The sequence below is a fragment of the Leopardus geoffroyi genome, chromosome C1, assembly GCF_018350155.1.
Source record: "Leopardus geoffroyi isolate Oge1 chromosome C1, O.geoffroyi_Oge1_pat1.0, whole genome shotgun sequence".
Lineage (NCBI taxonomy): Eukaryota > Metazoa > Chordata > Mammalia > Carnivora > Felidae > Leopardus > Leopardus geoffroyi.
In genome coordinates this window covers 35,341,651-35,364,409 of record NC_059328.1, presented here as the reverse complement: position 1 = coordinate 35,364,409, position 22,759 = coordinate 35,341,651, and the positions used below count along the sequence as shown (strand labels likewise).

Below are 22,759 nucleotides of genomic sequence, written 5' to 3'. Positions count from 1 at the left end.
TGAGGATACATTTTCTTGGGTCCTCCTATTCCACCATCTTCCATACACTTTCTTTATCCACAAGAGGATAACAGGGAAGAAGAAAGTGCTATGCACGTATGCTGCTTTTTAATGCGTAGTTACTAATTTGCCAACAGCATCATACATGTATTGATTCCTCCACTGGCATTTTGCTGGAAGAATGGACCAACAGATGTGGCAAACCAGTTAGGTGGTTCATCCCCTCAGTCTGAAATTTCCCTTTCCCCAGGACTGAGGCTCTGGAAATAATGTTAATTGACACGTTTTCAAAAAGCAGTTTGGCAATGTGTAGCAAGAGCCATAAAAATGTTCATGCTTTTTGACCCAACACCCTCACTTCTGGGAATCTGTCCTAAGGACATTCTCCAAATAATTGATACAAAGACTATGTAGTAACACTGTAATGTTAATGATGTAATGATAAACAAGTCTGGAAGAACTGACCAAGAAATTGGCCGGAGAGAGTAGTGGTTGTGTTAGAGTAATGAGTTTATTGGAGATTATTTTTCTCTTTTCCAAACCTTACATGTTAGAATATCGATTTTACCCTCCTCTGCCACTCAGGGTTAATCATTCAGAAACCTGGCAGAAACGGTACTCAGGATAGTTGATGAAAGCTTAATAAAGGAACTATTCCGTTTCCAGTCCTTTCCACCCTGGTTTCTCCAACAATTGAGCACCTACTTATTGTCTAGTTATAAGGAGCACAATGAAAGAAGCAACTACATCAGGCGGAAGTGCGAATCAAGGAAGGCTTCAAAGAGAGATGACCGATTCATGTTGTTTTGAAGGTTGTCTGCCAAGACAACAGGGCCACAACACGTACAAAGGCAGAAACGCCTGGAATAGCATGGTGCCTTTAGGAAATTACATGTAACTCTGTAGGGCTGGAAAGAACATCGGGTGGGTGTGAAGGAACTATGAGAGAGGCTTTAGTTAGATCATTCAGGGCTCCGCGCTCCAAAAGGGCTTTGTGTTCTAGAGCAATCATCAAATTTGCATTTTAGAGAGATAACTCTGGCTTCAGTGGAGAGTGGACTGAAAGGGGCAAGTGTGGAGGCAGAAAAGAGCGAAAAGGAGTCTTTGGGTCTTGGCGGGTCAGTCAGCAGATACCCTTTCTCAGCACTGGCGTCTCCTAGCTCATACTTGGCCAGCGCCGTGCGTCCTCGGGATCTCCCTCCCTGCTTCTCCCCCAGGGCCCAGCAGGCGGCTGGGGAAGCAAGGCGTGGGGTGGCCCTGCCTGGGTGGTCTCCTGCCCCGCCCCCACCCGCGGCGCCGTTGCCTAGCAGCAGATCCGGCCGCGCGGCTCCGAGTAATTTACGGATCCCTCAGCCAATGAGAGGGCGTCGTCCCGGCCCTCTCCCTTTTTCTGGGGCTAAGGACGCCTCCTCCTCAATGCGTTCGCCACCTCTTGCCGCGCGGCTTGTCGCGGGCCGGTAGCTCTGCTTGAACGCGGGACTGACTCCGGCACCCGCATCTCCTTGCGCTCATCCCCCTCACAGCCGCGGCTGCTCACCAGCATCCCACCCCTCACCCACGCCGCGTCTAAGCGGCCCCACTGAGTCCCGACGCCGGGCCCCGCAGTACAGGGGTACCAGGCCAGCCTATGGAGAATCCCAGATAACGCGAGCTGGGGGCGCCCACGCCCCCCATCCCCGCCAGCATGGCTCGGCCGCCGCCACTCCAGGAGCTGCCCCCTGTCTATACACCCCCAGCTCGAGCCGCATCACCCCAGGTGAGTGGAGTGGAAACGGGTTAGAAAGATTGGGACCAGGTCTAGAGACCCCAGGTCTGTCACTCAGCAAGGTGCGATGTCTCTAAAGTGCAGGGTGTTATTGCCCACCCCTTAAGGGTGTGTGTGCCTTTCTGTGTCTCCTCAACATCTGGCCGGTGAGAGTGTGTCTGGGTTTCACCTCTGTGCACCTGAAAACAGATGTATGTATATGTATTCTACTCTCAGAAAAGGGGTCTGTGCCTTCCTTGGGTGTGTATTGGGTGGGTGGCAGGGAATAGAGTTAAATCTTTTCCAAGTTTGGGCCTGTGTCTCTGTAGGTCCTACCTGTCCTGCATCCAGAAAGCAAGAAGCTAGGGCTTGGGCAGAGGGTGTACATAAGGAGAAAAAGGAAGGATTTCATGCATTGTTGCAGTAATGCCTGGCTGACCCTTCTCTTTCCATCCCAGATCCTAGCTGGGAGCCTAAAGGCTCCACTCTGGCTTCGTGCTTACTTCCAGGGCCTGCTCTTCTCTCTGGGCTGCGGGATCCAGAAACACTGTGGCAAAGTGCTCTTCCTGGGCCTGTTGGCCTTTGGAGCCCTGGCACTGGGTCTCCGTGTGGCCATCATTGAGACAGACCTAGAACAGCTCTGGGTGGAAGGTGAGTTGTGGACACTAGTCATAGCTGCTTGGATATGGTGAGCCTAAAACAAGAACAGCGTGAGGAGCTGACTACTGAGTTCTAGTGGGCTTGGCTCTGGGTCTGGAAGGGGTACCTGTTTGCCAAAGCCTGGGCGTCTGGGAGCAGTGCTCCCTCCCACACCTGTAAATGGACATCTGCAGATGATGAAGTCCTGTGGATAGGTATATAGAATAGTTATCTGTGAGCATGTGTGTGTTTATTTAGCAATTATTGCCAACTTTTTATGTGTATTTTTTATGGCATGGCAGGGTTTGTAAAGGCAACCAAACTAAGACCCATCTTTCAGTAGCAAGGAAAGTAAAATATGTGTTAGGATGCAATATAATGTAGAGCAGAATGTGATTACATTGAATAAGAGAAGGCAAGGAGAGATCACACCTAACCAGGAGAATCTGGAAAATTAGAACTGGGCTGGGGAAACTGAGTAAATCATCTGGCAAGCCTCCATGGAGAGGTCCCATGCACCTAGGCCCCCTGCGATTAGTGGGAAAAAGCGGCACAGGGTCTGCACTTTGAGGCAACAGTGGAGTAAGATGCAACCAAATCCTCACTATCTAATGGAAGCATTAGATAAAGATGGTTTCTTATTAATAATTTTGGCATAACTCTTCTTTCCTGAGGCCTGGTTTCATATGTTAGCCCTTCAATAGAGTCAAACTCTTACCTGGTCTTTCCTGGGAAATTTGCATTTGTGGCCTCCCCCAAACCTCCCCCAGCCCTGGCCCACACCCAAAGGCAGGGCCAGGTTAGAGTCTCACACCCTTGAGTTATTTCAAACACTGGCAAGCCCTGGGATGCACAGCAGATGTTTCTTGGAGCCTGCCCGCCTGCCTGTTGGGCTCCCACACCCCATCCCCACCCTGCCCCAGCCCTCTGCAGGCTCACACATACATATACACTCTAGACCAGCCCTGGGGTCCAGAGCAGATGTTTCTCTGTGCCTGCCTGCCTGCCCCCAGCCCCAGGACACACATGTGCATACACGCACATACACATACCCCCACCCACACACCACTGCTGCCTGGGTGGTCCCAAATGACTGTTGGATTTCCTGCTACAATAGAAGCTGTCTCTCCCCTCTTCCTCTTTCTCCATTTCCCAGAGCTTTCCCATCTAAACACTGCTTGAACCTCCATGTTCCTGTTCCTTATCTTCTCTCCTATTACTCCAGCACAGGACAAGCTAGATCCCACCAGATTTTTTCTGCTGTTTGTGGAAGGGTGATATTAGAGGGTGGTATCCAATTCCTAGGGCTTTTTCCTTTATTTCAGAATCCTGCTGTGTCCTATATCAGCTAGAGCTGGGGGTGAGGTCAAAGCAATGATCCTGACCTGAGCTTGTCTCTGTACATCTATAGTTGAGGCTTCTCCCAGCAATGCCCTAGGCAATGAGGAGCTGATCAAGGTGAGGACTGAAGAGTATTTCTCTATTCCTTTCCTGTTTTGCTAATACAGGAAGCAAAGAAAGAAGCAGGACACTCACTGGCTATCAGAGTTCTGGACCAGAGCTCAGGGTCCCTTACAACTTTGCCATGGTGAGAGACTTGGAAAGTAACTTGTCCTTCCTGATCAACTTTAAAGCTAAAAGGCCCAGAGATAGATTGATCTCTAAAATAAAAAAAACACAACACATAGCCCAACCAATACTTACAGGAACAGTGAGAGAGATGGTTTGAAGTTGGAACTATCCCTGAAAAGAAGGAACATGTAGCCATTCTATCTAGAAGGCAGGATGCAACATATCAATTGGTGGAACGACTATCCACTCAAAGACCCAAGGCTGAAACCTTGGGAGTCAGCCTCAGTTCTTCTTGCTTACCTAACTGGTTACTAAGCCAGCAAATTCTTCTTTGTTAACCTTTCTCATAACAGTCTCCTCCTTTCCACCCATGTGGCCATTGCTCTAGATGAGGCCTTTCTCAGTCTCTGGTAGTATACTCCTGATTGTATCATTTGATATGCTTTTAGCCACATGAAAGAGAACAAAAAGGAAAGGAGGGTGGAGGAAGGAAGGAAGAAGATTGATTTATTATCCCTGTAACAAGAAATCTGGTAGTACACAGTAGAGAAGTACCAGGATGGTTAATTCAAAACCTAAGGACATCAGTAAGGACACTTCCTGTCTTCTCCTCTGCCTTGTTCAGCATGTTGGCCTTTTGTCCTCAGGCTTACCACCTCCTTGTCCCAAGTGGCTATTGCAGTGTCAGAAAAGGGACGTCATCCCGTCCTGTCTGGGGGAAATTTTGGAAGTGGGGGAAATTTTACCAGAAGCCCCCCAGCCGACTTCCCATTTGGTCACTTTGGCAAGAACTGTGTAGCTTCATATGCCTAAACCCTTCACTTGGCAAAGGCAATGGAATTACTGTGATTAACTAATCAAATTCCACCCCCCTGAGGCTGGGGAGGGATCCAGCTGCCCTGAATCACTGGGCCTTTCAGAGAATGGCCAACAAAATCAAAGTCTGTTAGAGAAGTGACCAATCTTCTGCAAGCCTCACCTTCAACTCTGCCTCTACACTGCCCTCCTGTGGTGTATATAAATCTGGCCAAGTCCATCCCCTGCTTAGAGTCCTTCCACCACTTTCTATTAGGGTCTGGGGAGACTCCAGAATCCAGTTCCTTAGCACACATTCTAGGCCCTCGCAACCTAACTTGATTTCTTCTCTAGCATTGTCTCTCTTTCACTCAGCAGTGCTGAGTCTTTGACAGTTCCCTACACATAACTTGGCCCAGAATGCCCTTTCCTGAACTTCTTCCCTGGCCAATTCCTATTCATTCACAGTTCAGCTCCAGAATGTATTGTTCAGTGATGAAAAAGGTCATCTCACTTCTCTGCCCAAAAGCTACCATGGCTCCCAGTTCACTCCAAGAAAGCCTATGTCTTTGCTTATAGGCCCTTGCATGGAGAATTTCTGGACCAAGGATTACGAACATTTCTCAGGGTCTGATACATATTACAATATTGCTTTCCCTCAAATATACCAAATTACACTTTGGTGGTAGGAAGAGTCCACTCCTGTAAGCCAGCAATGAATGCTATCAATTTTTTTTTTTTTTTTTTTTTTTTGCTAGTTTGATAGACAGTAATTTACTGCTGTTTTAATTCACACTTATAGGATTACATATAAGGTGGGTTCTTTTTCCATGCTGGCTAACCAGTTATATTCTCTCTTTTGTAAAGGCACAAAAGCATTCAACAGACTTGATTTTAACATCTCCTTCTCCTTTTCTCCTACTTCCTCCCCATTCAATCTTTGTTACTCCAAGTTCTTTCTCATTTTTCTGTCCCACAGTCTCTCTCCCAGCAGCTATTAAATAACAATTCTTGTCTGTACCTACTATGTGTTGGGCAGTTAGTGCTTTGCCTGCATTGATTCTAATTCTGCCAAGGTAGGCATTGTCCCCACTTGACAGATGAGGAAACTGAGGGTCAGAGAGACTAAGTAATTTTCCCAAAGCACAGACTAAGTGTCAGAGCCAAGGCTCAAACCCAGGTCTGTACAGAGTTTCCAGGCTCTCCCTTCCACCTGCTGTCTCTTCTTGCCTGCACAATACATCCCAGTTCATCTGTCCTCGTGTCTATCATCATCATTGTTGTCAGCAGAAGTTTACCTTTTGCTTTTCCTCATTTTTTCTTAGTATTCCTTATTTTCTTTGATGTTATGCTTTACATTGGCAGTATTTCTCTTGCTTTCTTTTTTTTTTTTTTTTAAGTTTATTTATTTTGAGAGAGAGTAAGTGAGCAGGGGAGGGGCAGAGAGAGAGAGAGAGAGAGAATGAGAATCCCAAGCAGGCTCCACGCTGTCAGCACAGAGTCCGATACAGGGCTAGAACTCACAAACTGTGAGATCATGACCTGGAGCCGAAACCAAAAGTTGGATGGACTGAGCCACCCAGGCACCCCTCTCTTGCTTTCTTGATAGCCCTCTCTGGGTTCCTTCCTTCTCCTTTGCCTCCCTCCACTCAGCAAACTCACTTACTATGAAGAGCTTATTTTTGTCCCCTCCTGTCCCTCCTTGTAGCAGGTTTGGCCTAAGCCTGGTGAAATAAACACTGTAGTACAGTACAGGCCTGGGGAGGAAGGAGAGTCAGAAAAGGAAGAAAAATATGTGGAAGCAGGCAGCATGGCTATGGGAGGCTACATTCGTGAGAGAGGGCCAGGAATGTGATTTGAGTGGGAAAATGTGAGCAGATGGGCAAATCTGTGTTGGGGGGTTGCTGCTAAGGGTTTGGGACTCTCATGAGTAAGGAGATTATATGGGCTTGAAAAAGAGATTGGGAGGGGCACCTGCGTGGCTCAGTGGGTTAAGCATCCAACTCAAATTCAGCTCAGGTCATGATCCCAGGGTGGTGGGATCCGTGCTGACAGGGCGGAGCCTGCTTGGGATTCTTTCTCTCCCTCTGCATGCCCCCACCCTGCCCCAATGTGAGCACATAGGCACTCTCACACACTCTCTCTGTTTAAAGCAAAAAAAAGAAAAAGAGATGGGGGACCACGATGATCACCGATGGGGCTGGAGCCTCAGAGAAGATATACATGTGGGCCCCAGGAATGGCAGTGACCAACAGGCAGAGGTCCTGGACAGGTGGAAGCAGAACTGGGCCTAAGCGCAGACCAAGTCCATAAAGCCTCAGGAGTGATTTGGCACTTGCCCTTGCCCTCCTCCAAACCACAGGCAGGCCATATCCCCTCACAGCACCCGTCCCCTGCTAGGCCCCAGTTAGAGACCATGACTCTGTGGCCAGTACAATGCTGGACTTGAGGGTTGCCAAGATCAAGGAGACTAAGGCAGGCCTGGCGCTGGGTCTCCCTGTTGCCTGGACAGTGAGACTGGTGAAAGGGATCTGGGAACGTTTTCTTCCCCTTGGTCCATGTTGCTGTCACCTCTGCCAGGGTACGTGACTTGATTCCAGGTACTTCTTGCATGAGTGGAAGCAGTATGTTGACAGCGTCACACTGAAAGACTATCTGATCCTCCCTCCCAGCTGTGCCACCACAGGGCCCATTATTACCAGGCACTTCCATCCCCACCCTCTTGGCAGAACAATTTGCAAAAAGATGTATGGCTATAAAGCATTGCCTGGGACAACCTGAACTAAGAACCAGTCCTAAGCGCTAGATCTGTTCTTTTAGAAGACCCTCCCAATAGCAGCCTCTCTATTGGTCCCTTTTGTCCCTCCTTGTCTTCCTTACCAAAGCAGAGAGGGACTGAGTGAGGGCTCCTTTACCAGGATACCTCCAAAACCGCAGCCCCAACCCAACTCATACTGACCTGTCATTTTGAAGTTATTTGCTCCAAACCTAGCCAGCCTGATTCATGCTTAAATCTTAGACGATACAAGAATTCCATAGAGCCATACAACTGAGGTCTCTCACTTCCCTGCAAAGCTCCAGATTCCAGCCAGAGGGCCAGGAGCCTGTGGAGTCAGAATGGCCATCAGGGGAAAAGTAGGGGCTCCTTTCAGAGCACTTCTCCCACTTTTCCTGGGAAGCCTCAGCAGGCTAGGGTCCCACATTCCCCTGAGCTCCAATCCACTAAAGCTCTTTTCCCCAGCTTTCTCTTTGTCTCTGGCAGTGGGCAGCCGGGTGAGCCAGGAGTTGCATTACACCAAGGAGAAGCTGGGGGAGGAGGCTGCGTACACCTCCCAGATGTTGATACAGACCCCACACCAGGAGGGGGAGAACATCCTCACGCCTGAGGCACTGGGCCTCCACCTCCAGGCAGCCCTTGCAGCCAGTAAAGTGCAAGTATCACTCTACGGAAAGTGAGTCTGGCTGAGTCCCTGAGCAGCTGGGAGTGAGGCATGCTGTGGCAGAGCTGGCATGGAAATCTTCCTCTTCTGCTGATCTCTTGTGCCCTGGCTATTCCAGGTCCTGGGATTTGAATAAAATCTGCTACAAGTCAGGAATTCCCCTAATTGAAAATGGAATGATTGAGCGGGTGAGTACCCTGAGCTGTTCTTTGAGATGGGGTCAAGGTGGAACCTTTTCTGCAGCAGGGGAAGGTTCTCGGAGATGGGGAGGCTAAAAGTCAGGAGGGGAGGGGAGGGGGTTGCAGAGGGCATTCTACAGAGATTGTGGAGAAAGGAGCCCAGGGACAGGACTGATGTGGCCTGGGATGTCCCTGGCAGATGATTGAGAAGCTGTTTCCGTGCGTGATCCTCACCCCCCTCGACTGCTTCTGGGAGGGAGCCAAACTCCAAGGGGGCTCTGCCTACTTGCCGTGAGTGCCACCACAGCTGCTCCCAGGCCCTGCTTCCTAGGCCGGGACTTTCCCAGCAGAAGAGAGGGTGGGAGTGAAGATGATGATCAAAACCTTACTAAGGGCCTAAACTACCTGTCAGGCCAGGGCCAGACTGCCCCAGGGCTCTCTCCACATCCCCCTTCTCCTTTCCTCTGAAGGAAAGGCAAACTGGCCTTATTTAGACAAAACAGAACAAAGATCTGAATGAAAGAGAAAAAAAGATCCCCAGAAAGAGACTTTGCATGAGAGAGTTAACTAGGTATCAGCTAAGCTGTTGCCAGACTAAAAAGAAAACCTGTTACAGGCAGGTGCCCGTATGGTTATGTATTAGAACCAAAGATAGATGCTTGGGAAGGGACTCAGTGGGGCTTTTTCTTGGCCTTGTCCATGTATTAAGTACTATCTGTCCTCCATCTCACTGCAGCAACCTGGTAAGCTGGTGTAGCCTGGGAGCTCTGGGAGGCTCAACATTGCACACCCTTCATATGGAGGGACAAATGAACAGCTAGGAGGAGGGTAGGGTATAGCAGGGGTCCCCTAGCAGCATTTTGGAGGGAGGGGATTGATCCTTTATCCTCACCAACCACGGGCTCTCCCCTCAGTGGTCGTCCTGACATCCAGTGGACCAACCTGGATCCAGAGCAGCTGCTCAAGGAGCTGGGCCCTTTTGCCTCCCTTGAGGGCTTCCGGGAGCTGTTAGACAAGGCACAGGTGGGCCAGGCCTATGTGGGGCGGCCCTGTCTGCACCCTGATGACCTCCACTGCCCACCTACTGCCCCTAACCATCACAGCAAGCAGGTGGGTTCCAGCCGGGTTTGCCAGGGAAAGGCTATTTTTCTTCTCTTTTCCCTCCTCATATGTTCTGAGAGAGCAGATTGTGCTCTGTCTCCCATTTTCTGGACATCGTTACCCTGCCCTCACTGTGCTAGATACCTGAATAACCTTTCCATTCGGTTCTCCTAAGGGACCTTCAAGTGGTATATGAATCCCTTGGTCCTTTTCTAAGCCCAGAAAACCTGAACTTCATCAAAATAGATTTGTACAGAGAAACTGAGGACCAATTAGCTAAGCACAAGTATCATACCTGGTTTCCTGAGTGTCTCTGTGGCCCTGTGAATGTGAACCTTTTTCCAAAACCCACCAAAGTTACTCCAGCGCTTCCCAGAAGCCTATTTCCAGGCCTCTTCTCCCTCTTGTGGCCTCTTCTCTGCAGGATAATAGCTGTTCGCTATTAGGCAAGAGACTCAGAGTAGGCAAGAAACTCAGGAGAATACTTATCTACACTTCAGGCTATGGAACCCCATGGCAGGCATGGTTCCAGCCCAGGGACCCCGAGTTACCCAGAGCCAGAGCCTTGAATAATAAACCCCCCTCCTGTCCCCCTCTAGGCTCCCAATGTGGCTCAGGAGTTGAACGGTGGCTGCCATGGCTTCTCCCACAAGTTCATGCACTGGCAGGAGGAACTGCTGCTGGGGGGCATGGCCAGAGACGCCCAAGGACAGCTGCTAAGGTAGGGCCTTCATGGGGCCTGGTAAGGGGGCCCCAGGCATGGGAATCCACACTCTGATTCTAGGCGGCTCTGGCAAAACCCCCCTGTACAGCTCCTGCTGGGCGTTCAGGCCAGCTCTGCCCCCCAACTCTCCTCTACCCCTCACCAGGGCAGAAGCCCTGCAGAGCACCTTCTTGCTGATGAGTCCCCGCCAGCTGTATGAGCACTTCCGAGGCGACTACCAGACACACGACATCGGCTGGAGCGAGGAGCAGGCTGGCACAGTGCTGAGGGCCTGGCAGCGGCGCTTTGTGCAGGTCAGTGTGCAGAAGGGCAAGGGCGGCGCCCTGAGGCCACTCCCTCCTCCTGCCCCTCAGATCCACCCTGTCTCTCCAGCTGGCCCAGGAGGCCCTGCCTCAGAATTCATCCCAGCAGATCCACGCCTTCTCCTCCACCACCCTGGATGACATCCTGCACGCTTTCTCTGAAGTCAGTGCTGCCCGTGTGGTGGGAGGCTATCTGCTCATGGTGGGTCCTGCTCCCAGCACCTTACCCCACCCTCTGCCCGGTGCTCAGCCAGGAAGCTGCTTTCCAAGACTGTGCCCTCCTTCCCCACAGCTAGCCTATGCCTGTGTGACGATGCTGCGCTGGGACTGTGCCCAGTCCCAGGGTGCTGTAGGCCTTGCAGGGGTGCTGCTGGTAGCCCTGGCAGTGGCCTCGGGCCTTGGGCTCTGTGCCCTGCTTGGCATCGCCTTCAATGCTGCCACTACCCAGGTACACCAGGACTACAGGGCACACTTGGGGTCCACAGTCCAGGCTCTTCAGTTCCTCCAGCTGCCCACCCCTGTGCCCCTCCAGGTGCTGCCCTTCTTGGCACTGGGCATCGGTGTGGATGACATATTCCTGCTGGCACATGCCTTCACAGAGGCTCCACCTGGCACCCCTCTCCAGGTGAGGCCTCGTTCTCCAGCCTGGGCTCATCTGAAGCGGTTTAGCACAGGGTTAAGAGCCTCTTGGCTTAGGTGGCCTTGGGCTGGTAATTAACCTGTCTGTGCCTCAGTTTTCCTCATCTGTAAACAGGGGTAATAATAGTGCTGGTGTCGTGAGGGTTGTTGTGAGGATCGGTGATAACTCAGGTTGAGTGCTTAGAACAATGTGCATGACACGTGTACAGTACTCAATACCTGTTAGCTGCCGTGTGGTTATTGTCCCTCCTCTGCCATCCCAAGCTCCCAAGCTTCCCCTTCGCTCTACCTTGAAGACCCATGGCTCCTCCCCTGTCCTGGCAGGAGCGCACAGGCGAGTGTCTGCGGCGCACAGGTACCAGCGTCGCACTCACATCCATCAACCACATGGTTGCCTTCTTCATGGCTGCCCTAGTTCCCATCCCTGCACTGCGGGCCTTCTCCTTGCAGGTGAGGCCTCAGGAACAGGGCCCAGGCTCAGGGTGAGCATGAAACGGGGGGCATGCTGCATCAGCCTTTGTGTCCCTCTTGTCCATCCCCCAGGCGGCCATAGTGGTTGGCTGCAACTTTGCAGCCGTGATGCTTGTCTTCCCGGCGGTCCTCAGCCTGGACCTGCATCGGCGCCACTGCCAGCGCCTCGACGTGCTCTGCTGTTTCTCCAGGTACCGTCCCTGCATCCCCACCCCACCAGGCCTCATCTCCTCGGGCCCCATCACTTCCTGTCCCCTCACCAGCATTTCCACAGACCTGCCACCCCCACTCTCTGCCTCTTCCAGGCCCTGCTCTGCCCGCGTGATTCAGATTCTGCCCCAGGAACTAGGGGATAGGACAGTACCAGTGGGCATTGCCCACCTGACTGCCACAGTTCAAGCCTTTGCCCACTGTGAAGCCAGCAGCCAGCATGTCGTCACCATCCTGCCTCCCCGGGCCCACTTGGTGCCCCCACCTTCTGACCCACTGGGCTCTGAGCTCTTCAGCCCAGGAGGGTCCACACGGGACCTTCTAGGCCAAGAGGAGGGGACAAGGCAAAAGGCAACCTGCAATTCCCTGCCCTGTGCCCGCTGGAATCTTGCTCATTTCGCCCGCTATCATTTTGCACCCTTGCTGCTCCAGTCACACAGCAAGGTAAGACTCTAGGCCTGGAGAAGTTGGGGTGCACCAGGCAGAGACGTAAGTGTCTCTGGGCCCCAAGAAGGGTAGACGGCCCATGCCACCTCCTGAGGGCTGGGGCACATCCCTGGGCCTCCAGCTTAGTTGCCATTTCCCACAGGCCATGGTGCTGGTGCTCTTTGGGGCTCTTCTGGGCCTGAGCCTCTACGGAGCAACCTTGGTGCAGGATGGGCTGGCCCTGACAGATGTGGTGCCTCGGGGCACCAAGGAGCATGCCTTCCTGAGCGCCCAGCTCAGGTACTTCTCCCTGTACGAGGTGGCCCTGGTGACACAGGGTGGCTTTGACTACGCCCACTCCCAACGCGCCCTCTTTGATCTGCACCAGCGCTTCAGTTCTCTCAAGGCCGTGCTGCCCCCGCCTGCCACCCAGGCGCCCCGCACCTGGCTGCACTATTACCGCAACTGGCTACAGGGTAAGAGGCAAGGAAACTGGCAGGGGGGGCTGTTGCGGACAGAAGCCCCCAGGGCTGCAGGCTGACTGTACCCTACCTTGTTCTCCCCTAGGAATCCAGGCCGCGTTTGACCAGGACTGGGCTTCTGGGCGCATTACCCGCCACTCATGCCGCAATGGCTCTGAGGATGGGGCCCTGGCCTACAAGCTGCTCATCCAGACCGGGGACGCCCAAGAGCCTCTGGATTTCAGCCAGGTTGGAAGGGGGCTGGAAGGGTCAGGAAGCACAGAGAGGCTCTAGGCCTTACGGGCCCAGGCCTTCAGCTCTCTCTGCCTCTGCAGTTGACCACAAGGAAGCTAGTAGATAAGGAGGGGCTGATCCCACCCGAACTCTTCTACGTGGGGCTGACCATGTGGGTAAGCAGTGACCCACTGGGCCTGGCAGCCTCACAGGCCAACTTCTACCCCCCACCTCCCGAGTGGCTGCACGACAAATATGACACTACGGGGGAGAACCTTCGCAGTGAGTCTGGGGGGAAGCCCAACAAGAGCCTCAGCCTGGGCCCACACAGGCCCTATCCTAAGGCCCTGCCCTCTCCTCCTTGTGCTCACTGGCCACCCCTCCTCTCCCTGCTGCTCCCTACCCTCCACAGTCCCGGCAGCCCAGCCCCTGGAATTTGCCCAGTTCCCCTTCCTACTGCATGGCCTCCAGAAGACTGCGGACTTCGTGGAGGCCATTGAGGGGGCCCGAGCAGCGTGCACCGAGGCAGGCCGGGCAGGGGTGCGTGCCTACCCCAGTGGCTCCCCCTTCCTCTTCTGGGAGCAGTATCTGGGCCTGCGGCGCTACTTTTTGCTGGCTATCTGCATCCTGCTGGTATGCACTTTCCTCGTCTGTGCCCTGCTGCTGCTCAATCCCTGGACAGCTGGTCTCATAGTGAGTCCTTGCAGGGATGGGGCAAGAGAGACCCATGGCTCCCCACCCCTGTCCTGCCCAGCCCGTCATCCCTTCTCCCAGGAGCCTGAGCCCTGCCTTCCCCAGGTACTGGTCCTGGCGATGATGACTGTGGAGCTCTTTGGCATCATGGGTTTCCTGGGCATCAAACTGAGTGCCATCCCCGTGGTGATCCTTGTGGCCTCTGTAGGCATTGGTGTCGAGTTCACAGTCCATGTGGCTCTGGTGAGCACAGGCACTGGGGGATGGGTGGGCCAGCTGATTCAGTGTCAGGCAAATATTTGTCAAGCACCTACTATGTGCTAGGTACTATTTAAGGATTGGTTTCAAAGCCTTGTTTGGACGCAAAAAAAAAAAAAAAAATTGGGGATACAGGGGCGCCTGGCTGCCTCAGTCCATACAGCATGGGACTCTTGATCTCAGGGATGTGAGTTTGAACCCCACACTGGGTATAGAGATTACATACATACATACATACACACACAAACCAACTTACAACAAGATTTGGGGATATAATACCAGTACAGACAGGCTTTACCTTCAAGGAGCTTATATTCTAGAGGGTAGAGATAAACAATAAACATGTAAACAACGAAATAAGCAGTCATTTCAGCAGAGAGGACGGGACAAAGGCCTGACCAAAGTGGGGACAGAATGGAAAGCGAGAAAACAGGAACCAACAATTCTTTTGGATGGCTTTACCGTGAAGGGATCAGAGAAATGGGGGGTGGTAGCTGGATGGCAGTGTGGGGCAAATGAAGGATTCTTCCAAGAAAAAGATGGTAGAAGTGAGGTAGGCTCAGCCTCTCCCACAGCTCTGTGTTCTCTGGCAGAGGAGGAGTGGGAGCAGAGGTGGGGGCCACAGACCAGCTGTGGTTAGACCCCGCAGACAGCTCCCTTTTTTCCACCATAATAGCCCTGTTATTATTCTGATTGTAAGAACAATATATAAGAACCTTGAAGGAGGGAAAAGTCAGCACGCAGAGAGGTACAAAAAAAAGAATTAGAAATCCTCTGAAATCCCATCCAAACAAGTAACTGTGACCATTTGGTGTCCATCCTTCTGGACCCAGGATCAGCAAACTTTCTGTAAAGAGCCAGACAGGAAATATTTTAGGCTTGGCAGGTCACAGTGTCTCTGTAGAAGTTCTGCAGAGGTAGCACTAAAGCAGCCATAGATATATGTAAATGAGTGGGTGTGGCGGTGTTTCAACTAAACTTTATTTACAAAAACAGGTGACAGGCTCTGTTTGCCAACAATTTTAGACATCTCTGTGTCTCACCAGACATATGTATACAGTGTTACTTAAATAGACTCATGCAAAAATAAATAAATAGACCCATGCATACTTCCTGGATAGTTTCCAGGAGCTCAGTTTACCTGACCTGTGAGCCCTAGGGACAGATGAGAAGTTGAGGGCATGGCTGGCGAATGAGCAGCTATAGGGCCTCCTTTCTCCCCCAGGGCTTCCTGACCACCCAGGGTAGCCGGAACCTGCGGGCTGCCTGTGCCCTAGAGCACACATTTGCTCCCGTGACCGATGGGGCCGTCTCCACATTGCTGGGTCTGCTTATGCTTGCTGGTTCGAACTTTGACTTCATCATAAGGTAGGGGAGGCATGGGGCAAGGAGGTAGGGCCTGCCTGTACTGGCCACAGGGGCTACCCAGGCTGACCACTTACCTCCACACAGGTACTTTTTCGTGGTGCTGACAGTGCTCACACTCCTGGGCCTCCTCCATGGGCTCATGCTGCTGCCTGTGCTGCTGTCCATCCTGGGCCCCCCACCAGAGGTGACCATACCCTCCCCCTGCTTCCAGCCCAGGGGATGGGGTGGGACAGGCAAGGGAAGAGACAGAGCCAGGACAAAATCTCATTGGCCAAAAGACAGGGCTCAATTCACAAGGACCCTCCCCCTGAGGTCAACCGAGGGTGGCAGCCTCTCCCTTTGCCCAAACACCATGCCCCTGTCCCTCAACTTTCCTGGCTTCTTTATGGGACCCACCTTAGTGTTTAGGGTCAAGAGCAACGTGCAGAGTTTGTCCGAGGCCTTGACATCCTGTCCCTTGTCAGCTCTTATTTGCTGCTGGAAGCCAACCATGGCCACAACTTCCCAACAATCAGAGTGATGCACCAGTGAGCTGCTGAAGGGGACTGAGGTCCTGGTACCCCTGGGCTCACTGGGAGTGGTGTCTCCCCCAGGTGGTACAGATATACAAGGAGAGCCCAGAGGTCCTAAGCCCTCCAGCTCCACGGGAAGGAGGACTCAGGTGGGGGTTGTCCCCCACCCTGCCCCAGAGCTTTGCCAGAGTGACTACCTCCATGACAGTGGCCCTCCACCCACCCCCGCTGCCTGGTGCCTACATCCACCCAGCCTCTGATGAACCCACTTGGTCCCCTGTTGCCACACCAGCTGCCAGCGGCTCCAACAACCTCAGTTCTAGGGGACCATGCCCAGCCACTGGGTGATAGAGCACCTGAAGCATGGAGACCCTGCTTGGGTCACATGAAGTCACTGGGAAGCAGTGGGTGGGTTATTGAATGCAGGACAGACACCTGGAGAGCCCTGCTGCTGCTGTCTGCCTGCGTTCCCTTTCCTGCCTCAGCCATCACAGACCTCCCTGATACCCATGCAAAACCAGCACCCTCTGGGCTGGGAGAACAGCCTTGCACACCTGGTTCTGTGTTTGTGCCTTTCTGCGTGGGGGTAGAAGCCAGCACCTCAGGCTGCGGTTCATCCCTTTTCTCCCGCCCTCCCATGTGCTACTGGCCCCTCGCAGGCCAAGCCTGGGGGATCCTCTAGCACCCTTTGCTAGTCCTGGCCCCCCACTGCTTGGTAACTCCTGAGTAGGCCATCTGTATCTGCCCTCCTTCTACCACGTAAATTATTTATATGAAGATGTTTATTTTTGTAGTTTGTATAGATTTTAGCTATGCTGAAAGTTTTATTTTTAAAGAGTGAAATATATTCTATATGAACTCATCTCAAATGACTTTGGTGCTTTTCTTTCAAACAAACTTGGGAGTTTGCAACTAGAGGTATCATGGTCTAAGTTCCTGGGGCTACTCTAGTCCTGAAACGGAAGGGCCCCAGGTTCTAAATTTTTGTCACATAATGTTGGTCTATTTATTCACCTGGCAAGTGAAGGTCATATTCAACAAATATACTGTGGTCATATAGTTGGTAACAGGACCTGGGGTAAGTGCTTAGTATACCAAATGATACAAATGTTTTTGGTGACACTGCTGTGTGGCTTTCAGAGCCGTCATAATCCAGCCCTGCACACCTCTCTGTTTCAGCAGCATGGTGGGGGGTGGGGGGATGGGCGGGGGCAGAGCCATGCAACAGGTAGAAGGTAAAATGGAAGCAGATAGAGAAAGCCAACTGAAACAGATGGGAATAGCAAGGTCTGGGGAGACATTTTAGGAGTTTATGTCTAGACCATCTTCCAAGGCAAGAGGCCTCTGCAAATCAGCAGCCTGGTGCCCCAGAGGCACCTTTGGCCAGACAGCCAGGGGATCCACAGGGGGAACTGTCCAGAAACTGAGATTGTGCTAGTGGCCAGTGAGGTGCTATAGTTAAGCTATCTGTTCTGTTCTTATACAGAGGGCTAGAAGATTCTGGCCACACTTCTGGGCTAGATTACAGCACCTCACCCTATGAGGTGAGGGAGGTCTTTTATTATCCTTCCTCAAACTATTCCAGGTCTCAGTCTCAAGTGATACAAATATGCACAGTGGGTTCCAGCCACTCACCAGGAACAACCCCACCTTAAGAGCACTGCCTTCTTATACCCCACCCACCAGGCTAAAGGCCAGAAAATCATGTTCTGACTAAATATAAAATAAATTCATTTAATTAAATACATGAACAAACCTATAGCAGTTGAATCAACACTAAAATAAATGCCTAAAAAGACCTTGAGTAGTTGGCTTTGAACCTAAAATAGAGGGTGCAAGGGCTGGAGGCTGGATTTCAAGCCAATAGTGCCTGGGTGGAGGGGCTTTTGAGTGGAGCAGAAGAGCTCACCAAGCTGGACTAGTGCAAAAGATGTCAGTCTACTGTGCTGCTTAGCAGCAGAGGGACCCAGGAAAGTTAGTTAAACTCACTGTGCTTCAGTGTTTTCATCTGTGAAATGGGAAGATTAGAGCCTATCTCGTAGGGTGCTATTTCTTTTCCTCAGGATTTTCAATGAAATTATTTATGTAAGAAATGACCTGGTGCTCCCTAGTCTTGTAGTGTGTATAGATATTAACTGTGCTGAAAGTTTTTGCTCTGACTGCTCTGACTGGAAAGGTGTCCTGGTGTGGCAGCAAACTGATTCCAGCCGATTGGAGTTCGACCACCCCAAGAATGCTCAATCCAGGGGTATGAATCACCTCCAGTCTCCGAGACAAGTCCCAGGCCTTGCGGGGCAGCCCACCCTGTGTGGTACCTCACACTACTCAGTCCTCTGACTTAAATTCCCTTTCATGGCTCCCCATCATGGACAAGACGAAATCTAAGCCCTTTCCAGGCACAACTCACTCTAGCCTCTGCCATCATCCAGCTCTCTCCCAGACAGTGTCTAGCTGGACTCACACCCTCATTCAGACACACCACACTCTAGACAGGCTGAATTACTTTCAGTGTGCACCTTCCACAATTTCACAGACGTCATTCTCTCTGCCAAGGACACCTTTCTTCCTTGATGGAACCATCCTTTAATATTAGTTGGATGCCATCTCTTCCGGGAGGGGTAGTGATGTGCCTCCTATGAGGTCCCAGGGCCCCTGAGGACTCTGCTCAACCGTTTCTGCTTCGGTCCCAGCACTGGGGGCGGGGGGTGGAGGGTGTCCCTGCCGGTAAGGCTGTACTTAAATAACTGGGACTAACAATCCCAACCCCTTGGTAAAGAGCTCGGCACAGGCACCGGCGGGAAACGCCCTTACCTCTCTGGGCAAACGGGGCACGGGTTCTCGTGTGGACCGCAGAGCTACTACGGAGGCATCACCCCAGCGCCACCCCGCCGCCACAGCTGGTGTCTCCCACCCGCCCGGAGACGCCTGTGATTTGCATACCCATGGTGCACCGCGAAAAACCAGTTTCACGCTGCTGGAGTTCCAGCCCCACCAAGATTTCTGCGCTGTTTAGGGCATACTACCTGTTAGAAATCTATGGTCTATAGAAATTCCAAGCAGGGAGCATGAACCGTGCAGACACTGAACAACCATAAGTGTGCTAAGTGTTGTCTTGCTCTAGGGAATTCCAAGAGAAGGCAGAAAGGTATGCTCTGGTTTCTCTTCAAATCGCATAAATCTTTCGCCTTTTACTAAAGATTTCCGTGGAGAGGAACAATTATGAGTCTACCCAAATTTTTTGAAGCCTCGTTTTGAGGTTTATTTTAATGTTTAAGAAAAGAAGTGATACAGCCTTTATAATACGTTGTCTCAGCTTCCCAAAGAAAAGTGTGAGGTGCTTTTTAGGTTTTTCTGGATTTTCTGGGAAGGTATCTCAGAGTTGTGTGGGTAACTGTAGTAACTAGCCTCTTCATTTTATAAAGAGCTTAGTTTGTTAGTGACATGGAATGTTGAAAAGGCTGGATAAATAACCAACGTTGGAAAGAGTGGATTAATAACATAGCCAGATAAGTAATTTATAATCTCACTGGGGAGAGCCGTGGAGAAATGGATATATGGCTAGCCACCACATGAGTCCTTGGGTTTTAGACCCAGATTCTCCCATTTCGCTGTATTTTCTCTGGCTTTTTTTTTTTTTTTTTTTTTTTTTTTTTTTTTAACGTTTACTTTTCAGACAGAGTGTGAATGTGGGAGGAGCAGAGAGAGAAGGAGACAGAATCCCAAGCAGATTCCAGGCTCAGAACTGTCAGGCTCTGACTGGAACTCTTGAGCCACGAGATCATGACCCAAGCCAAAGTCAGATCAGATGTTCAACCTGAGTTCATGACCTGAGCTGAAGTCAGATGTTCAACCGACTGAGCCACCCAGGTACCCCAGCATCTTCTCTGGCTTTAACTAAATACCATGTCATGGCTGGTGACCTCCATAAATTTACAGCTGGGATCAGTGATGGCCATATTCAAAGCATAAGCTTCAAGCAACCACATTTTACTCCACCCTGGTCCAAGAAGAGCTCTTAATAGATTCATACAAAACTCTCCTCTGTAACTATTCTTAGACTGTACCTCATTCCCTACCGCCCCTTTGTCCCAATCTTCCATACAACACACACAAATTGTTTTAATGTAAATCTGATCACACACTCCGTTCTCCAGCCTGCACAAACCCCTCCAAATGCCTTTCTGCAGGACATGTGGTTTGTGCCCCTCGTCCTTTAGGTCTCCAGTCCTGAGTCTCCAGAGGTCCACCCTCACCACCCTGTATGAAACAACCCCACTCCCACCACATCACTCTTTATCTTTTTAATCTGTTTTATTTTTTTTTCAGAGTACAAACTACTTCCTGAAATTATATCATACATTAATTTCTTTACTTGTCTGCTATATGTTTCTCCTAGAATATAAGTTCCTCGAGGCAGGGAATTTACCTGACTTATTCTCTGATGGATCCCATGACCCTAAATCAGTGCCTTTCACATGAGCACTCAATACTTATGGAACAAATGAATGGATTCATATATATATATATATATATAGATAGATAGATAGATAGATATAGATATAGATATTTAATTTATATATTATCTAAATGTTTAATATAGTTCTTACGAATGTTAGCACTTTACAAAATTAACCTTCCTAAGAACTCTATTCAATAGATTCTGTTTTTACCTCCATTTCAAAACAAGGAAACTGAAGCATAGAAAGTTTACCCTACTCAAGTCACAAAGCCAGAAAGTGGTGGAGCTAGGATTCACACCCAGGCAGCCTAGATCCAGAAGAGACATACTCTTTTTTTTTTTTTTTTTTCAACGTTTATTTATTTTTGGGACAGAGAGAGAGCATGAACGGGGGAGGGGCAGAGAGAGAGGGAGACACAGAATCGGAAACAGGCTCCAGGCTCTGAGCCATCAGCCCAGAGCCCGACGCGGGGCTCGAACTCACGGACCGCGAGATCGTGACCTGGCTGAAGTCGGACGCTTAACCGACTGCGCCACCCAGGCGCCCCAGAAGAGACATACTCTTAATCACTGTGCTACTGATGGGGTTCAGGACATGCTACCCCAAAATATAGTATCTTGGCATATTGAATATTTTAAGCAATTTGAGAAATCAGAAGAGTCACTCTTACCGCCTCATCTCACCCTGGCCCCATCTCCCTTCTGCCTTGAAACAGGTCATAAAACCCTCAAGTGAGAGGTGCCCTCCTATACTGGAGGCAAGGAGTCATCCTTATCTCCAGAGTCAAAGGGACTCCAAGAAGAATCCAAACAGGTTTTGCTAAAATTTCCCCATTTACTACACTTACCTCATACCCTTTAACCCATTATATCCTCCATCACTATCCACTCTTCATCAAACCCAGCATAAAAATACTCTGGTTTAGGGGTGCCTGGGTAGCTCAGTCGGTTAAGCGGCCGACTTCGGCTCAGGTCATGACTTCACACTCCGTGAGTTCGAGCCCTGTGTCGGGCTCTGTGCTGACAGCTCAGAGCCTGGAGCCTGCTTCAGATTCTGTGTCTCCCTCTCTCTCTGACCCTCCCTCGCTCATGCTCTGTCTCTCTCTGTCTCAAAAATAAATAAACATTTAAAAAAAATACTCTGGTTTAACCATTTCTTCTAGTCTTCATTTCCTTATGAAGGCTTTTGTATTGCTAAAACTTATATCGGTATATGTGCTGATGAAGTGAGCACACTAAAACTTAATATCGGAGTACCAGTCTGGCTCAGCCGGAGGACCATGTGACTCTTGATCCCAAGGTTGTGTGAGCCCCATGTTAGGTGTAGAGATTACAAACATACATACATACATAAATCATATTAAATAAATTTGTATGCTTTTGTCCTGTTAATCTACGTCAGTTTAATTTTCTTTTTAATTTTTTTAAAATGTATATCCAAATTAGTTAGCATATAGTGCAACAATGATTTCAGGAGTAGATTCCTTAGTGCCCCTTATCCATTTAGCCCATCCCCCCCTCCCACAACCCCTCCAGTAACCCTCTGTTTGTTCTCCATATTTAAGAGTCTCTTATGTTTTGTCCCCCTCCCTGTTTTTATATTATTTTCATTTCCCTTCCCTTATGTTCGTCTGTTTTGTCTCTTAAAGTCCTCATGAGTGAAGTCCTAAGATTTTCATCTTTCTCTGACTAATTTCACTTAGCATAATACCCTCCAGTTCCATCCACATAGTTGCAAATGGCAAGATTTCATTCTTTTTGATCGTTGAGTAATACTCCGTTGTAGATATATACCACATCTTCTTTATCCATTCATCCGTCGATGGACATTTGGGCTCTTTCCATACTTTATTGTTGATAGTGCTGCTATAAACATGGGGGTGCCTGTGTCCCTTCGAAACAGCACACCTGTATCCCGTGGATAAATGCCTGGTAGTACAATTGCTGGGTCCTAGGGCAGTTCTATTTTTAGTTTTTTGAGGAAACTCCATACTCTTTTCCAGAGTGGCTGCACCACTTGCATTCCCAAGTTTAATTTTCAAACCCAACCAGGGACCCTAAGAGGGGCAAGGAGAACTTTTTCCTCCCTTACACTACCTTTTCTTTTAGCAAAAGGAATTGTGCTCTGATCTGTACTGAGCTTTTTCCAAAGTCACAGATACCTTTCTATATCACTGTAATATACCATAGTTTAGCCAGTCTTCTAGATTAAACCAGGACATCTAGCTTGTTTTCAATTTTCATTATCCAAACAATGCTGTTATGAAGTGGTACTATGAGTAACCACATTTTCGGTCTTGAGAAGTAATGCCAAATAACTTTCTTTAATTCATATGCAACATATTTTTGTATAAAATCCCTGAGACAGAAGTTTAACATTATTTTCTATTAATCAACTGTGCCTCATTTTAGATTGATAGTATCTTGTTTTATAGCTCTTTTAAACTCTTTATGGAATAAAATAGCATTTAAATAAGGAAATAATGTCATCACTGAACATTTGCCGAGCACTGATTATGTGACAGAGACTGG

At 50.1% G+C, this 22,759-nt stretch overlaps 1 protein-coding gene and 1 non-coding gene across 15 annotated transcripts; both read left to right on the top strand.

Annotated features, from left to right (window-relative positions):
• Positions 1–1,338: 1,338 nt before the first annotated feature.
• PTCH2 (patched 2) lies at positions 1,339–16,630 on the top strand. 14 transcript variants are annotated; one of them, XM_045477100.1, is made up of 22 exons: positions 1,352–1,756; positions 2,203–2,395; positions 8,013–8,202; positions 8,309–8,378; positions 8,569–8,660; positions 9,284–9,479; positions 10,070–10,191; positions 10,340–10,487; positions 10,567–10,698; positions 10,789–10,944; positions 11,029–11,121; positions 11,460–11,585; positions 11,679–11,797; positions 11,912–12,260; positions 12,406–12,718; positions 12,810–12,952; positions 13,039–13,219; positions 13,350–13,630; positions 13,736–13,873; positions 15,114–15,256; positions 15,341–15,440; positions 15,850–16,630. In XM_045477100.1, exons 1-22 carry the CDS (start codon positions 1,685–1,687, stop codon positions 16,114–16,116), a joined length of 3,624 nt encoding a protein of 1,207 aa, XP_045333056.1. In that variant the 5' UTR covers positions 1,352–1,684; the 3' UTR covers positions 16,117–16,630. The 14 variants fall into 14 exon arrangements, with proteins under 14 accessions (XP_045333067.1, XP_045333065.1, XP_045333063.1 ...); XM_045477102.1 differs by lacking the exon at positions 15,850–16,630 and adding an exon at positions 15,721–15,843 and having other exon boundaries at positions 1,345–1,756; positions 11,679–12,260; XM_045477099.1 differs by having other exon boundaries at positions 1,349–1,756; positions 2,254–2,395; positions 11,679–12,260.
• Positions 16,631–18,915: 2,285 nt separating this feature from the next.
• LOC123600098 lies at positions 18,916–19,027 on the top strand. Its single transcript, XR_006713475.1, has one exon. It is a non-coding gene; the product is annotated as a U5 spliceosomal RNA (small nuclear RNA).
• The last annotated feature ends 3,732 nt before the right edge of the window (positions 19,028–22,759 follow it).

Coding starts and splice junctions, on each gene's coding strand:
- PTCH2 (XM_045477097.1), top strand. CDS start 1,685: ATGGCTCGGCCGCCGCCACTCCAGGAGCTGCCCCCTGTCTATACACCC. Junction 10,945..11,028: donor TCAATGCTGCCACTACCCAG/GTACACCAGGAC, acceptor GTGCCCCTCCAG/GTGCTGCCCTTCTTGGCACT. Junction 12,953..13,038: donor AGCCTCTGGATTTCAGCCAG/GTTGGAAGGGGG, acceptor CTGCCTCTGCAG/TTGACCACAAGGAAGCTAGT.